The sequence below is a fragment of the Oncorhynchus mykiss genome, chromosome 8, assembly GCF_057628025.1.
Source record: "Oncorhynchus mykiss isolate SJ-2025 chromosome 8, ASM5762802v1, whole genome shotgun sequence".
Taxonomy (NCBI): Eukaryota; Metazoa; Chordata; class Actinopteri; order Salmoniformes; family Salmonidae; genus Oncorhynchus; species Oncorhynchus mykiss.
The window spans coordinates 45,972,271-45,988,120 of NC_143029.1; the positions used below are offsets into that span (position 1 = coordinate 45,972,271).

Here is a 15,850-nt window from a genome sequence, read left to right on the forward strand (position 1 = left end):
TAGCTTCTGTCTCTAGGCAGGGAGCAACAAAATGTCGGGGTCAGCTTTTCCGAAAGGAGGGCGGGGGAGGGCCTTATATGTGTCGCGGAAGTTTGAATAGCAATGATCCAAGGTTTTACCAGCCCTGGTTGCGCAATCGATATGCTGTTAAAATCCCCAGCTACAATGAATGCAGCCTCAATATATGTGGTTTCCAGTTTGCAAAGAGTCAAATAAAGTTTGTTCAGAGCCATCGATGTGTCTGCTTGGGGGGGAATATTTATAATCGAAGAGATTTCCCTTGGTAGATAATGCGGTCGACATTTGATTGTGAGGAATTCTAAATCAGGTGAACAGAAGGATTTGAGTTTCTGTATGTTGTTGTGACCACGTCTCGTTAACCATAAGGCATACGCCCCCGCCCCTCTTCTTACCAGAAAGATGTTTGTTTCTGTCGGCGCGATGCGTGGAGAAACCAGCTGGCTGCACCGATTCCGTTAGCGTCTCTCGAGTGAGCCATGTTTCCGTGAAGCAAAGAACGTTACAGTCTCTGATGTCCATCTGGAATGCTACCCTTGCTCGGATTTCATCAACCTTGTGGTCAAGAGACTGGACAATGGCGAGAAGTATGCTAGGGAGTGGTGCGCGGTGTGCCCGTCTCCGGAACCTGACCAGCAGACCGCTTCGTTTCCCTCTTTTAAGACGTCGTTGTTTTGGGTCGCAGGCTGGGATCCAATCCGTTGTCCTGGGTGAAAGGCAGAACACAGGATCCGCTCCTGGAAAATCATATTCCTGGTCATACTGATGGTGAGTTGACGTTGCTCTTATATTCAATAGTTCTTCCCGACTGTATGTAATGAAACCTAAGATGACCTGGGGTACCAATGTAAGAAATAACACGTAAAAAAACAAAAAACTGCATAGTTTCCTAGGAACGCGAAGCGAGGCGGCCATCTCTCTCGGCGCCGGAAGTCTTATAACATGAGATCCTCTCTAAGCTTTATAGGAATGTGGCTCTGAATATAAAATGGCCACACCTCCACCTTTGGCATTTTTGTATTTCCTGTAGATCTTATAACCATGTATTGCTACCACTGTATCATCAAAGATATCATATAAGAGAGTTTCAGAGATTGTCAGAATATGAATGTGATCTGTTACTAGCAAATTATTGATTTCATGAATCTTGTTTCTTAAGATACATGTGTTATCGTGGGATATTTTTTGCACTTTTCTAGGATGCTTGATTGTTTTTGTTGCTTTACTGGGAATCTTAGCAGATGTAGACATGCTCAGGTTATTTATCCCTGGTCGTTCCTCTTTTCAGTTCGCTGCTGCTAGCGACTGGAACGAGCTGCAAAAAACACTCAAACTGGACCGTTTTATCTCCATCTCTTCATGAACACTCTTACTGACAGTTGTGGCTGCTTTGTGTGATGTATTGTTGTCTCTACCTTCTTTACATTTGTGCTGTTGTCTGTTCCCAATAATGTTTGTACCATGTTTTGTGCTGCTGCCATGATGTGTTGCTACCATGCTGTGTTGTCATGTATTGCTGCCATGCTATCTTGTTGTCTTAGGTCTCTCTTAATCTAGTGTTGTGGTGTCTCTCTTGTCGTGATGTGTGTTTTGTTCTATATTTGTATTCTATTTCTAATCCAAGCCCCCGCCCCACAGGAGGTCTTTTGCCTTTTGGTAGGCAGTCATTGTAAATAAGAATTTGTTCTTAACTGACTTGCCTAGTTAAATAAAAAATATAAATAACAAATATGTTAGTACAGGGTGAGCTGCACACAGTGGACTTCTTGATATGGCACACTGCCTCCGTGCTAACAGTATAACTCTGGTTCATAGGCACATGATTTCTGCGTACAATAGCTGTAGGATCAGCAGAGGCATTCAGGATAGTAAGAGGGACATTAATTAGGTTACTTACATTGTCTTCCAGCTCCCCTGGGATAATGTACATTTGCTGAAGCATTATGACAACTCAGCGACACAATGGTAGATATTAAATGAGCTGGGCTTGGGTCAATGATAAGTCATTGTCTCAATGCAGCCTTATGAAAGTTCCCAAGTAGATCAGTTGGTAGAGCAAGTAGGGTTGCAAAGGGTCGGAAACTTTCAGGTGAATTTCCTGAATTTTCCCGGAAATTTTCAATGGGAAGTTAAGCCTGGGAATTTGGGGAATTTTGCTTAAATTCATCAAAAACTTTAGCTTAAAACATTGAACCTTTTTGTGGGATACACATAAGGCAATTCTAGATCTTGTGGCATATTATTGTTAAACTATCCCCAATTCAATAGAATTGTAACCCTCTGCATGCACAGTGCATTCTTCCGTCACATGTGCAGTGCACTTTTCCATCACATGTACAGCTGATTCTCAAGATCTTGCACACTAATGAGATGCTATTGATCCCACACTACTACACTGTCTGAGCCAAGGACTACATGCTTTCTGGTAAGTTTTGATTATAATACTGGGTGGGGTGAATAGATATTATATTACATAGATTTTTTTTTTGTGAACTAGTAAATAGTAGCCTAAAGCAAAGTGTTTTTAAACCAATTCTAACTTGTTAACAATTTATGCTAGTTAGTTTTTGCTACCATGTGGGTTTTAGCTTGCTTGAGCCTGCTAACTGAGGAGCGTTAATTTTGTTTAATTTTAAAACATTTATCTTACAAAGGAGTTGTTGAATCTAACTGCTTAACTATTTATCTGTACATGGAATTGTATTCGTTTTTTTAGCTCATTTAATGCCATGGGCACTATCTGATGTGTGGAGACATTTCACTGCAGCTAATGTAGATGGAAAAGCTGTGTACATTTGCAAATACTGTGCCAAATCATACGTTGGCAAGATCATCCTGTCTGGTTCAGAGAACAAGGCCTATGGTGTCATCACTACCGTGTCTCGCCACCTTGGCCTGGATAAGGACAAGGTTCTTGACAGTCTGGTGAAATACACTTCCAAGCAAGAGTTTTGGGATGGAGATGCAATATGGCAGTCGTGCCAACATATCTCATCAGCCACCTGGTGGAAGGGACTTTGTGGATCTGAGGCTCTTTCCTCTGTTGCCTCCATCATCCTCCAAATCCCACCAACATCAGCCACCTCAGAGCACAACTGGTCCTTGTTTGGGAACACACACACCAAAGCATGCAACAGGCTGACCAATACAAGAGTTGAAAAATTGGTGGGCATCTGGACAAATTTTAGGCTTTTTGAGCTTGACAGCGAGCCATCCTCAACAAGGTTGGAAAGGGACACTGAAGATGAGGCCTCAGAGTCTGATGTTCAAGAGATGGACATTGAGCAGGTCCAGGGAGAAGACATGGAAGCCTGAGAGGAAGACGACCAAAGCTTTAGTATGATTTTACAGATGTATGTTGAAAACGTTTTTGGGAGATGCAATGGATCATTGGGGATCATTCAATATTCCCTTTATTTTCATGTTCAGTGAAATCATCCAATGTGAAGAGTTAAATCAATTCCTAACTAAATCGTTTTAAAAATGTCTATTGGAAGGATTTAATAATTTGCAATTATGTCTACTTATGATAATTTAAAAGGTTTATGTTTCTGTCTCCATATGAAATGGTAAATATATCCCATGCAAAAAACATATATTTAAATGGTATTAATTTTAATTTGCATATATTCCCGTTAATTCCCACGGTAAGTTTCCACCTCTGAATTTTCCCCAAAATGTGCAACCCTAAGAGCAAGGCACTTGCAACACAAGGTTTGGGAATTCGATTACCATGGGAGACAAGTGTGAAAATGTATGTATTCACTACGGTTAATTGCTTTGGATAAAAACATCTGCTAAATGGTATTCTATATTCTTCTAAGGGAAACGCATTGCGCCAATTGGGTTAACTCACTTGGTGGGAATTGTAACGTGGCTCATATTGAGAGGATCGCTATAACACTTAAACATTGATTCTTGAAGAATGTAAATGCCTCATGAGTTTAGTTTAACTGTCATACACCAGGAAATTATTGGAAGAAAGTCCGCTAGGACAGCAAGAGAGGGGAGGTGAAGAAACAGAGTGAGGATAGAAAGGGATGTAGGAAAGCAGGAAAGGAAACGAAGCAAGAAAGGATGAATTAAGGGATATTGGATAGGAGGAAAGAATAGAAGGGATCTTGGAGAGTGAATGGATTCCGACTGAGGCTGATGCAAAACTTACTGAGATCGACTCAACTTCTACTGATTCAACTCCTACTGACACAGACTGACCTACTGAGACTGAATCAACTCTTACTGAGATTGACTCAACCCCTACTGAAAAAAAACTCCTCTTTAAAATGCTTAAGGGTATAGGGGGCAGCATTTTCACTTTTGGATAAATAGCGTGCCCAATTTCAACTTCCTGCTACTCATTCCAGGAATATATGCATATTATTAGTAGATGGGATAGAAAACACTCTGAAGTTTCTAAAACTGTTTGAATCATGTCTGTGAGTATAGCAGAACTTATGTAGCAGGCAAAACCCCATGGACTAACTGTTCAGATTTTTTTCTTTTTGCCTCTAACTGTTCCCTGTGTTGTCTTATCCATGGGATATTTCATAGGAACCTGTTTTCAGTTCCTACCGCTTCCACTGGATGTCACCAGCCTTTGGAATTTGGTTGAGGTTATTCATTTGTGCAACGAAGAAGAAGCACATCCTGGAACAACGTTACACTATTGAGAGTTGCGCAAGACTTAAAAAGGAGCATGGTTTGTTTACTTGCTGTATTGAACACTGATAGCCCCGTCTACAATTTGATAGATTATTAACGTTTTAAAATACCTAAAGTTGTATTACAAAAGTCGTTTGAAATATTTTGGCAAAGTTTATAGGCAACTTTTGAAATGTTTTGTAGTGACGCTGCATTTTTTGGCAGCTGTTTTTTCTGGATCAAACGTGTCAAATAAATGGACATTTGGATATATATACTGTGTATATATATATATATATGGATGGAATTAATCGAACAAAAGGACCAATTGTGATGTTTATGGGACATATTGGAGTGCCAACAAAAGAAGCTCGTCAAAGGTATTGCATGTTTTCATTTCAGCGTTTTGTGTAGCGCCTGCAGGGTTGAAATATGCTACTCTCTTTGTTGACATTGTGCTATCATCAGATAATAGCTTCTTATGCTTTCGCCAAAAAGCTTTTTAAAATCTGACATGTTGGCTGGATTCACAACGAGTGTAGCTTTGAGTATCTTACATGAGTGATTTAATGAATGTTTGATATTTATATCATTATTTGACTTTTCCGCGCTGCATTTTCCCTGTTTTTTTTCCAAGTGGGATGCAAGTGTCCCCTATACCATAAGAAGTTAATGAGAACGACTTAACTCCTACTGACAATGACTCAACTTTTACTGAGAGACTCAAATCAAATCACATTTATTTATAAAGCCCTTTTTACATCAGCAGATATCACAAAGTGCTTAAACAGAAACCCAGCCTAAAATCCCAATAAGCAAGCACTGAATATATAAACTCAGCAAAAAAGAAACGTCTTTTGCGTTTATTTTCAGCACACTTAAGTTGTTTAAATATTTGTATGAACATAACAAGATTCAACAACTGAGACATAAACTGAACAAGTTTGTTCCACAGACATGTGATTAACAGAACTGGAATAATGTGTCCCTGAACAAAGGGGGGTCAAAATCAAAAGTAACAGTCAGTATCTGGTGTGGCCACCAGCTGCATTAACTTCTTGACGCTACCCATCCCGTTAGCGGGATCATTTTCATCAGCAACCGCTGAATACCATAGCGCCACAGTCAAATAATATTACTAGAAAATATTCATATTCATGAAATCACAAGTGCAATATTGCAAAACACAGCTTAGCCTTTTGTTAACCCACCTGTCATCTCAGATTTTGAAATTATGCTTTACAGCGAAAGCCATCATAGCGTTTGTAAGTTTATTGCTAGCATAACATTATGTACACTAAGCATTAAGTAGCTAGGTCACGAAAATCAATCAAATTAATCGTTTACCTTTGATCTTCGTATGTTTTCACTCACGAGACACCCAGTTACACAACAAATGTTCCTTTTGTTCCATAAAGATTTTTATACCCACAATATCTCAGTTTGTTTTTCGCGTTATGTTCCGAAATCCACAGGAAAGAGCGGTCACGACAACGCAGACGTATATTCCAAATAATATCCATAATGTCCACAGAAACATGTCAAACGTTTTTTATAATCAATCCTCAGGTTGTTTTTAAAATGTATATTTCAAAATTAAAGCCTGAAACTATGTCTAAAGACTGTTGACACCTTAGGGAAGCCATAGAAAAAGGAATCTGGTTGATATCCCTTTTAAATGGAGGATAGGCATGCATAGGAACAGAGAGGTTTCAAAATAAGAGGCACTTCCTGATTGGATTTTCCTCAGGTTTTCGCCTGCAATATCAGTTCTGTTATACTCACTGACAATATTTTTACAGTTTTTTGAAACTTTAGAGTGTTTTCTATCCTAATCTGACAATTATATGCATATTCTAGTTTCTGGGGCAGAGAAATAGGCAGTTTCAAAAGGGTACATTTTTTTGCCAAAAACGAAAATACTGCCCCCTACACGCAAAAGGTTAACTTCTCTGGGATATGTGGGACAGTAGCGTCCCAACTGGCCAACATCCAGTGAAAATGCAGAGCGCCAATTTCAAATAAATTACTATAAAAATTTTACTTCCATGAAATCACACATTCAATATACCAAATTAAAGCTACACTTGTTGTGTATCCAGCCAACATGTCAGATTTCAAAAATGCTTTACGGCGAAAGCAAATGATGCTATTATCTGAGGATAGGACCCAAGCAAGCAAACAAACACAGACCATCATATTTCAACACTCCAGGCGCAACACAAAACGCAGAAATGAAGATATAATTCATGCCTTACCTTTGACGAACTTCTTCTGTTGGCACTTCAATATGTCCCATAAACATCACAAATGGTCCTTTTGTTCGATTAATTCCAAAATGTCCATTTATTTGGCGTGTTTGATCAAGAAAAATCCCGGTTCCAACTCTCAAAACATGACTACAAAGTTACCTGTAAGCTTTGTCCAAACATTTCAAACTACTTTTGTAATACAACTTTAGTTATTTTTTAATGTAAATAATCAATAAAATTGAAGACTGGATGATCTGTGTTCAATACCGGAGGAAAACAAAGCTCAGCTAGCTTTCAGGTCACAAGCCTCTAACAAAGAGTACACTTCCCTCTACCCTCATTCTGAACAGTGTTACTTCTTCATGTCTCAAAGGAAAAACCTCAACCAATTTCTAAAGACTGATGACATCCAGTGGAAGCAATAGGACCTGCAAGAAGCGATAGGACCTCCATTCCCAATGAAAACTCATTGAAAACATAGTGACCTTTTCAATGGGACCTGGTTTTCAATGGGACCAATGGCACCTGGTTTGTCCTCAGGGTTTTGCCTGCCAAAGAAGTTATGTTATAGTCACAGACATGATTCAAACAGTTTTAGAAACTGCAGCGTGTTTTCTATCCAAATACTAAAACTATGCATATCTTAGCTTCTGGGCAGTTTAATTTGGGCACGCTTTTCATCCAAAATTACGAATGCTGTCCCCTATCCTAGAGAAGTTAATTACCTACCATCTGTAAGCTGTTCCACAGGTGCTTGTTCATGAATTGTTTATGGTTCATTGAACAAGCATGGGAAACGGTGTTTAAACCCTTTACATTGAAGATCTGTGAAGTTCTGAAAAAGAGACGTTTATTTTTTTGCTGAGTTTATATATACAGTATATCCATAGAAATGATGCTGGTGCATAGTGTCATGTACTGTCATGTTGTGTCTTGTCTCTGTCCTTTCCCTTCACCCTGTCTCCCTCTGCTGGTCGTTGTTAGGTTACCTTTTCTCCCCCTCTTTCCCCCAGCTGTGCCTTGTCTCCTCCTAACCACCTCGTCACCCCTTTTCCCACCTGTTCCCTTTTTCCCTCTGATTAGGTCCCTATATCTCTCTCTGTTTCTGCTCCTGTCCTTGTCGGATTCTTGTTTGTTGTGTTTCATGCCTGAGCCAGACTATCGTCATGTTTGCTGTAACCTTGTCCTGTCCTGTCGGAATCTGCCGGTCTAGCTGAGCCTACCTATGTTTGGTTATTAAAGAAGCTCTGTTTAAGTTAGTTCGCTTTTGGGTCCTCATTCACTCACCATAACAGAAGAATCCGACCGAGAATGGACCCAGCGACTTCGGATCCTCTCCACTCAGCCGTCGGGATCCAGGGAGCGATGCTAGGCAGACACGATCAGGAATTGTCTGCTGCTCGACATGCCGTTGAGACCCTGGCCACCCAAGTCTCCAACCTCACAGAACAGGTTCACCATCTCCGCCTCGATCCACCGGCCACTTCCAGGGCTTTCGAATCTCCGGAGCCCAGAATCAATAACCCGCCGTGTTACTCTGGGGAGCCCACTGAATGCCGCTCGTTCCTCACCCAGTGTGATATTGTGTTTTCTCTCCAGCCCTACACTTTCTCCAGGAGCACTGCTCGTGTCGCCTACGTCATATCTCTCCTTATTGGACGGGCTCGTGAGTGGGGCACGGCAATCTGGGAGGCAAGGGCTGAGTGTACTAACCAGTATCAGGACTTTAAGGAGGAGATGATACGGGTTTTTGATCGATCTGTTTTTGGGGAGGAGGCTTCCAGGGCCCTGTCTTCCCTATGTCAAGGTAATCGATCCATAACAGACTACTCTATTGAGTTTCGCACTCTTGCTGCCTCCAGTGGCTGGAACGAGCCGGCTTTGCTCGCTCGTTTTCTGGAGGGTCTCCGCGCAGAGGTAAAGGATGAGATTCTCTCCCGGGAGGTTCCTTCCAGCGTGGATTCCTTGATTGAACTCGCTATTCGCATTGAGCGACGGGTTGATCTTCGTCACCGAGCTCGTGGAAAGGAGCTCGCGTTCTCCGTTGCCCCCCTCTCCGCATCACTACCATCTTCCTCTGCCGGCTCGGGTGCCGAGCCCATGCAGCTGGGAGGTATCCGCATCTCGACTAAGGAGAGGGAACGGAGAATCACCAACCGCCTCTGTCTCTATTGCGGTTCCGCTGGTCATTTTGTCACTTCATGTCCAGTAAAAGGCCAGAGCTCATCAGTAAGCGGAGGGCTACTGGTGAGCACTACTACTCCTGTCTCTCCTTCAAGATCCTGCACTACCTTGTCGGTCCATCTACGCTGGACCGGTTCGTCAGCTTCCTGCAGTGCCTTAATAGACTCTGGGGCGGAGGGCTGTTTTATGGACGAGACCTGGGCTCGGGAACATGACATTCCTCTCAGACAGTTAAAGGAGCCCACGGCCTTGTTCGCCCTGGATGGTAGTCCTCTCCCCAGGATTCAGCGTGAGACGCTACCTTTAACCCTCACTGTTTCTGGTAATCATAGTGAAACCATTTCTTTTTTAATTTTTCGTTCACCTTTTACACCTGTTGTTTTGGGCCATCCCTGGCTAGTTTGTCATAATCCTTCCATTAATTGGTCTAGTAATTCTATCCTCTCCTGGAACGTCTCTTGTCATGTGAAATGTTTAATGTCTGCTATCCCTCCTGTTTCCTCTGTCTCTTCTTCACAGGAGGAGCCTGGTGATTTGACAGGGGTGCCGGAGGAATATCACGATCTGCGCACGGTGTTCAGTCGGTCCAGGGCCACCTCTCTTCCTCCACACCGGTCGTATGATTGTAGTATTGATCTCCTTCCGGGAACCACCCCCCCCCCGGGGTAGACTATACTCTCTGTCGGCTCCCGAACGTAAGGCTCTCGAAGATTATTTGTCTGTAGCTCTTGACGCCGGTACCATAGTCCCCTCCTCCTCTCCCGCCGGAGCGGGGTTTTTTTTGTCAAGAAGAAGGACGGGTCTCTGCGCCCCTGCATAGATTATCGAGGGCTGAATGACATAACAGTGAAGAATCGTTATCCGCTTCCTCTTATGTCTTCAGCCTTCGAGATCCTGCAGGGAGCCAGGTTTTTCACTAAGTTGGACCTTCGTAACGCTTACCATCTCGTGCGCATCAGGGAGGGGGACGAGTGGAAGACGGCGTTTAACACTCCGTTAGGGCACTTTGAATACCGGGTTCTTCCTTTCGGCCTCGCTAACGCTCCAGCTGTCTTTCAGGCATTAGTCAATGATGTCCTGAGAGACATGCTGAACATCTTTGTTTTCGTTTACCTTGACGATATCCTGATTTTTTCACCGTCACTCCAGATTCATGTTCAGCACGTTCGACGTGTCCTCCAGCGCCTTTTAGAGAATTGTCTTTTTGTGAAGGCTGAGAAGTGCACTTTTCATGCCTCCTCCGTCACATTTCTCGGTTCTGTTATTTCCGCTGAAGGCATTAAGATGGATCCCGCTAAGGTCCAAGCTGTCATTGATTGGCCCGTCCCTAAGTCACGCGTCGAGCTGCAGCGCTTTCTCGGCTTCGCGAACTTCTATCGTCGTTTCATCCGTAATTTCGGTCAGGTGGCAGCTCCTCTCACAGCCCTTACTTCTGTCAAGACGTGCTTTAAGTGGTCCGTTTCCGCCCAGGGAGCTTTTGATCTCCTCAAGAATCGTTTTACATCCGCTCCTATCCTTGTTACACCTGACGTCTCTAGACAGTTCGTTGTCGAGGTTGACGCGTCAGAGGTGGGCGTGGGAGCCATTCTTTCTCAGCGCTCCCTCTCTGACGACAAGGTCCACCCATGCGCGTATTTTTCTCATCGCCTGTCGCCGTCGGAACGTAACTATGATGTGGGTAACCGCGAACTGCTCGCCATCCGGTTAGCCCTAGGCGAATGGCGACAGTGGTTGGAGGGGGCGACCGTTCCTTTTGTCGTTTGGACTGACCATAGGAACCTTGAGTACATCCGTTCTGCCAAACGACTTAATGCGCGTCAGGCGCGTTGGGCGCTGTTTTTCGCTCGTTTCGAGTTCGTGATTTCTTATCGTCCGGGCTCTAAGAACACCAAGCCTGATGCTTTGTCTCGTCTCTTCAGTTCTTCAGTAGCCTCCACTGACCCCGAGGGGATTCTCCCTGAGGGGCGTGTTGTCGGGTTGACTGTCTGGGGAATTGAGAGGCAGGTAAAGCAAGCGCTCACTCACACTCCGTCGCCGCGCGCTTGTCCTAGGAACCTTCTTTTCGTTCCCGTTCCTACTCGTCTGGCCGTTCTTCAGTGGGCTCACTCTGCCAAGTTAGCCGGCCACCCTGGCGTTCGGGGTACGCTTGCTTCCATTCGCCAGCGTTTTTGGTGGCCCACCCGGGAGCATGACACGCGTCGTTTCGTGGCTGCTTGTTCGGTCTGCGCGCAGACTAAGTCCGGTAACTCTCCTCCTGCCGGCCGTCTCAGGCCGCTTCCTATTCCCTCTCGACCGTGGTCTCACATCGCCTTAGATTTTGTCACCGGACTGCCTTCGTCAGCGGGGAAGACTGTTATTCTTACGGTTGTCGATAGGTTCTCTAAGGCGGCTCATTTCATTCCCCTTGCTAAGCTTCCTTCTGCTAAAGAGACGGCACAAATCATCATCGAGAATGTTTTCAGAATTCATGGCCTTCCGTCAGACGTCGTTTCGGACAGAGGTCCGCAATTCACGTCTCAATTTTGGAGGGAGTTTTGCCGTTTGATTGGGGCTTCCGTCAGTCTCTCTTCCGGCTTTCACCCCCAGTCTAACGGTCAAGCAGAACGGGCCAATCAGACTATTGGTCGCATCTTACGCAGTCTTTCTTTTCGCAACCCTGCGTCTTGGTCAGAACAGCTCCCCTGGGCAGAATACGCCCACAACTCGCTTCCTTCGTCTGCGACCGGGCTATCTCCTTTTCAGAGTAGCCTCGGGTACCAGCCTCCGCTGTTCTCATCTCAGTTCGCCGAGTCCAGCGTCCCCTCCGCTCAGGCTTTTGTCCAACGTTGCGAGCGCACCTGGAAGAGGGGCAGGTCTGCACTTTGCCGTTATAGGACGCAGACTGTGAGGGCTGCTAATAAGCGTAGAACTAAGAGTCCTAGATATTGTCGCGGTCAGAGAGTTTGGCTCTCCACTCAGAACCTTCCCCTTAAGACGGCTTCTCGCAAGTTGACCCCGCGGTTCATTGGTCCGTTCCGTATTTCTCGGGTCATTAATCCTGTCGCAGTTCGACTTCTTCTTCCGCGATACCTTCGTCGCGTCCACCCGGTCTTCCATGTCTCCTGCATCAAGCCCGTCCTTCGCACCCCCGCTCGTCTTCCCCCCCCCCCCCCCCCCCCCATCCTTGTCGAGGGCGCACCCATCTACAGGGTCCGTAGAATTTTGGACATGCGTCCTCGGGGCCGTGGTCACCAGTACCTCGTAGATTGGGAGGGGTACGGTCCTGAGGAGAGGAGTTGGGTTCCCTCTCGGGACGTGCTGGACCGTGCGCTGATCGAGGATTTCCTCCGTTGCCGCCAGGTTTCCTCCTCGAGTGCGCCAGGAGGCGCTCGGTGAGTGGGGGGGTACTGTCATGTACTGTCATGTTGTGTCTTGTCTCTGTCCTTTCCCTTCACCCTGTCTCCCTCTGCTGGTCGTTGTTAGGTTACCTTTTCTCCCCCTCTTTCCCCCAGCTGTGCCTTGTCTCCTCCTAACCACCTCGTCACCCCTTTTCCCACCTGTTCCCTTTTTCCCTCTGATTAGGTCCCTATATCTCTCTCTGTTTCTGCTCCTGTCCTTGTCGGATTCTTGTTTGTTGTGTTTCATGCCTGAGCCAGACTATCGTCATGTTTGCTGTAACCTTGTCCTGTCCTGTCGGAATCTGCCGGTCTATCTGAGCCTACCTATGTTTGGTTATTAAAGAAGCTCTGTTTAAGTTAGTTCGCTTTTGGGTCCTCATTCACTCACCATAACACATAGTTTCGCCAGTACCAGAAAAGCTGTCTGTCTCGTCCTGACAAGTTCATTATCTATGGGCTGGTGGAGATTGCATATTAAGACACTCTCAGTAAGAATTGCATTGTTAGTTATTCTCAGTATGAGTTGAGTCATTGTCAATAGGAGTTGAGTCAATGTTAGTAATATTTGAGTTTGTCTCAGTAGGAGTTGAGTCATTCCCAGTAGGAGTTAAGTCAGTCTCAGTAAGGGTTAGAAGTTGAGTCATTCTCAGTAGACGTTGTATCAGTAGGAGTTTATTCAGCAGATCAGTGTCAGTAGGAATTGAGTCATTGTCAGTAGAAGCTTTGTTAAAGAATGTTGTGGAGTTTTGAATATTTTTAATATATAATAATTTTTATATATAATAATTAGGAAATGGTGTGTATGCTATTTCCATGTTTGTCACTCAACATTTTTTTACAATGTTTTTGTTAATTTGGTAAGATTAATTTGTTGTTGTTTCTTTTGTATTGTTATGTGCAATATACTGATCATTAAGTATTCTAGACAACTGTATTCTACCCGTGTGTACGTGAGCTTTTTTGTTGTTGTCACAGCTGTTGCCGTCACAGAAATATTTAAATGAATGTGTCTGAGATGCATTCACTTCTGAGCCTGTCTATTTAATCGAGACTATTGCATTTTGGTTTAGCTTGAGTTTTACAATTTCTGTATGTATGTTTTCTTATTTTTGTAACCAAATTTAAACAGGACAGGTGTATTATATTTGCATGTGCTTTCCCCTAGACTCTGGCTGCCCTAACAAGAAATTCTATAAATCTGCTTCCAAACCATCTTGCACAAGCTTTGCATATCCACTCTGGTCCTGAGGAAATTAACAAGGGTATAGAGAGTGCCATCGACTTACGGAGTGGTGATAAGTTGAGAAGAGAGCATATCAAGCCTTTCTCACTGATGTTTAAAGACTCCAGCCTGGAAGAAAAGGTAGCTGGGGTTAAGACAGATTTCCTCTTTTAATTTAACATCTATAGTAGATATCAATTTCAGGATCATTTATTTTTTTTATTTTTATCATGAGTAAGCTAAAGGAACTTCACCTACCAACTCCCTCACTAATATAGAAGCATGTTTTTCATTTCTTAAGAAACATAAAACTGCACACTTGCATGGGTCACGTCACATTAATTTTTGAGAGAACAGTATATAAAAGCAATCAAAAGAAATACATTGAGAAATATTTTATTTGTATTCAAATTTCTGCAAGTTTCTAACTTCTACTTTTAAGTAAAATTGTCTCTTAGTCTCCTATTGACATCAATGCATGACTAAGTGAAAATGTTATTTAAACTGAAGTTAGGAGTCACGCCACAATGATTATTCTATTGCTTAAAATTGGATTGATCAATACAACACATAACAATAGTCTTATAGGTTGGGATTCAAACCAATGTCGATAAATGACATCGCACTACGATTGACTGTGAACCTGTGATTCAGATGTGTAACTGCGGTACCAGCCAACATATATTACACACACACACAGTGGAAGTTGGAAGTTTACATTCACTTAGGTTGGAGTCATTAAAACTTGTTTTTCAACCACTCCACAAATTTCTTGTTAACAAACTATAGTTTTGGCAAGTTGGTTAGGACATCTACTTTGTGCATGACACAAGTAATTTTTCCAACAATTATTTACAGACAGATGATTTCACTTATTCACTGTATCACTATTCCAGTGGGTCAGAAGTTTACATACACTAAGTTGACTGTGCCTTTAAACAGCTTGGAAAATTCCAGAAAATTATGTCATGGCTTCAGAAGCTTCTGACGGGCTAATTGACATAATTTGAGTCAATTGGAGGTGTACCTGTGGATGTATTTCAAGGCCTTTACCTTCAAACTCAGTGACTCTTCGCTTGCCGTCACGGGAAAATCTAAAGAAATCAGCCAAGACCTCAGTAAAAATGTGTAGCCCTCTACAAGTCTGGTTCATCCTTGGGAGCAATTTCCAAACGCCTGAAAGTACCACGTTCATCTATACAAACAATAGTACGCAAGTACTGGTGCACTTCACAAAATAGATGGCATCATGAGGCAGGAAAATGATGTGGACATATTGAAGCAACATCTCAAGACATCAGTCAGGAAGTTAAAGCTTGGTCGCAAATGGGTCTTCCAAATGGACAATGACCCTAAGCATACTGAAAAGGTGTGTGCCTAGAAACCTGACTCAGTTACACCAGCTCTGTCAGGAGGAATGAGCCAGAATTCACCCAACTTATTGTGGGAAGCTTGTGGAAGGTTACCTTAAAAGTTTGACCCAAGTTAAACAATTTAAAGGCAATGCTACCAAATACTAATTGAGGGTATGCAAACTTCTGACCCACTGGGAATGTGATGTTACAAATAAAAGCTGAAATAAATAATTTTCTACTATTATTCTGACATTTCACATTCTTAAAATAAAGTGGTGATCCTAACTGACCTGAGACAGGGAATTTTTACTAGGACTAGATGTCAGGAACTGTGTTTAAATGTATTTAGTTAAGGTGTATGTAAACTTCTGACTTCAACTGTGGGTGCAGTGACGTGGTGTTTTACAGGGTCAGCCATAGCAGGTCAGCACACCCAGGAGCAATTTAGGATTAAGTGCATTGCTCATGGGCACAGCAACAGATTTTCACCTTGTCAGCTAGGGTATTCAAAGCAACAACCTTTCAGTTACTGGCCCAACACCCTAACAGCTAGGCTACCTGCCACCCTAAATGTACAAACTGCTGTTTCCAAACGCTAACGTGTGGCACAAATCCCATTCAAGTCCTGGTACCGATATTAGAATTTTTCACAGATTCTGTTCAAATAATCTGTAAGTGATTTTGTTGAGCTTCACAATCAATTTTAGGTTCTTCGTATGATTTGGAAATGATGCTCTAAATATGCTAATATCGGCACCATGACTTGAATGGAATTTGTGCCACAAATGCTTAAACGTTTCC

The 15,850-nt window shown here is 43.3% G+C and overlaps 1 protein-coding gene across 2 annotated transcripts in view; it reads left to right on the plus strand.

The window, feature by feature from the left end:
• Positions 1-15,850, plus strand: part of adcy8 (adenylate cyclase 8 (brain)) — a 258,557-nt gene that overhangs the window by 195,276 nt on the left and 47,431 nt on the right. The window contains exon 8 of one of the 2 annotated variants that reach the window (XM_021612604.3): positions 13,638-13,835. The exons of the other annotated variant lie outside the window; for it this stretch is intronic. Within the exon in view, the coding sequence (XP_021468279.2) occupies positions 13,638-13,835 (198 nt within the window). The remainder of the gene's footprint in view (positions 1-13,637; positions 13,836-15,850) is intronic. 2 annotated transcript variants of the gene reach the window in all.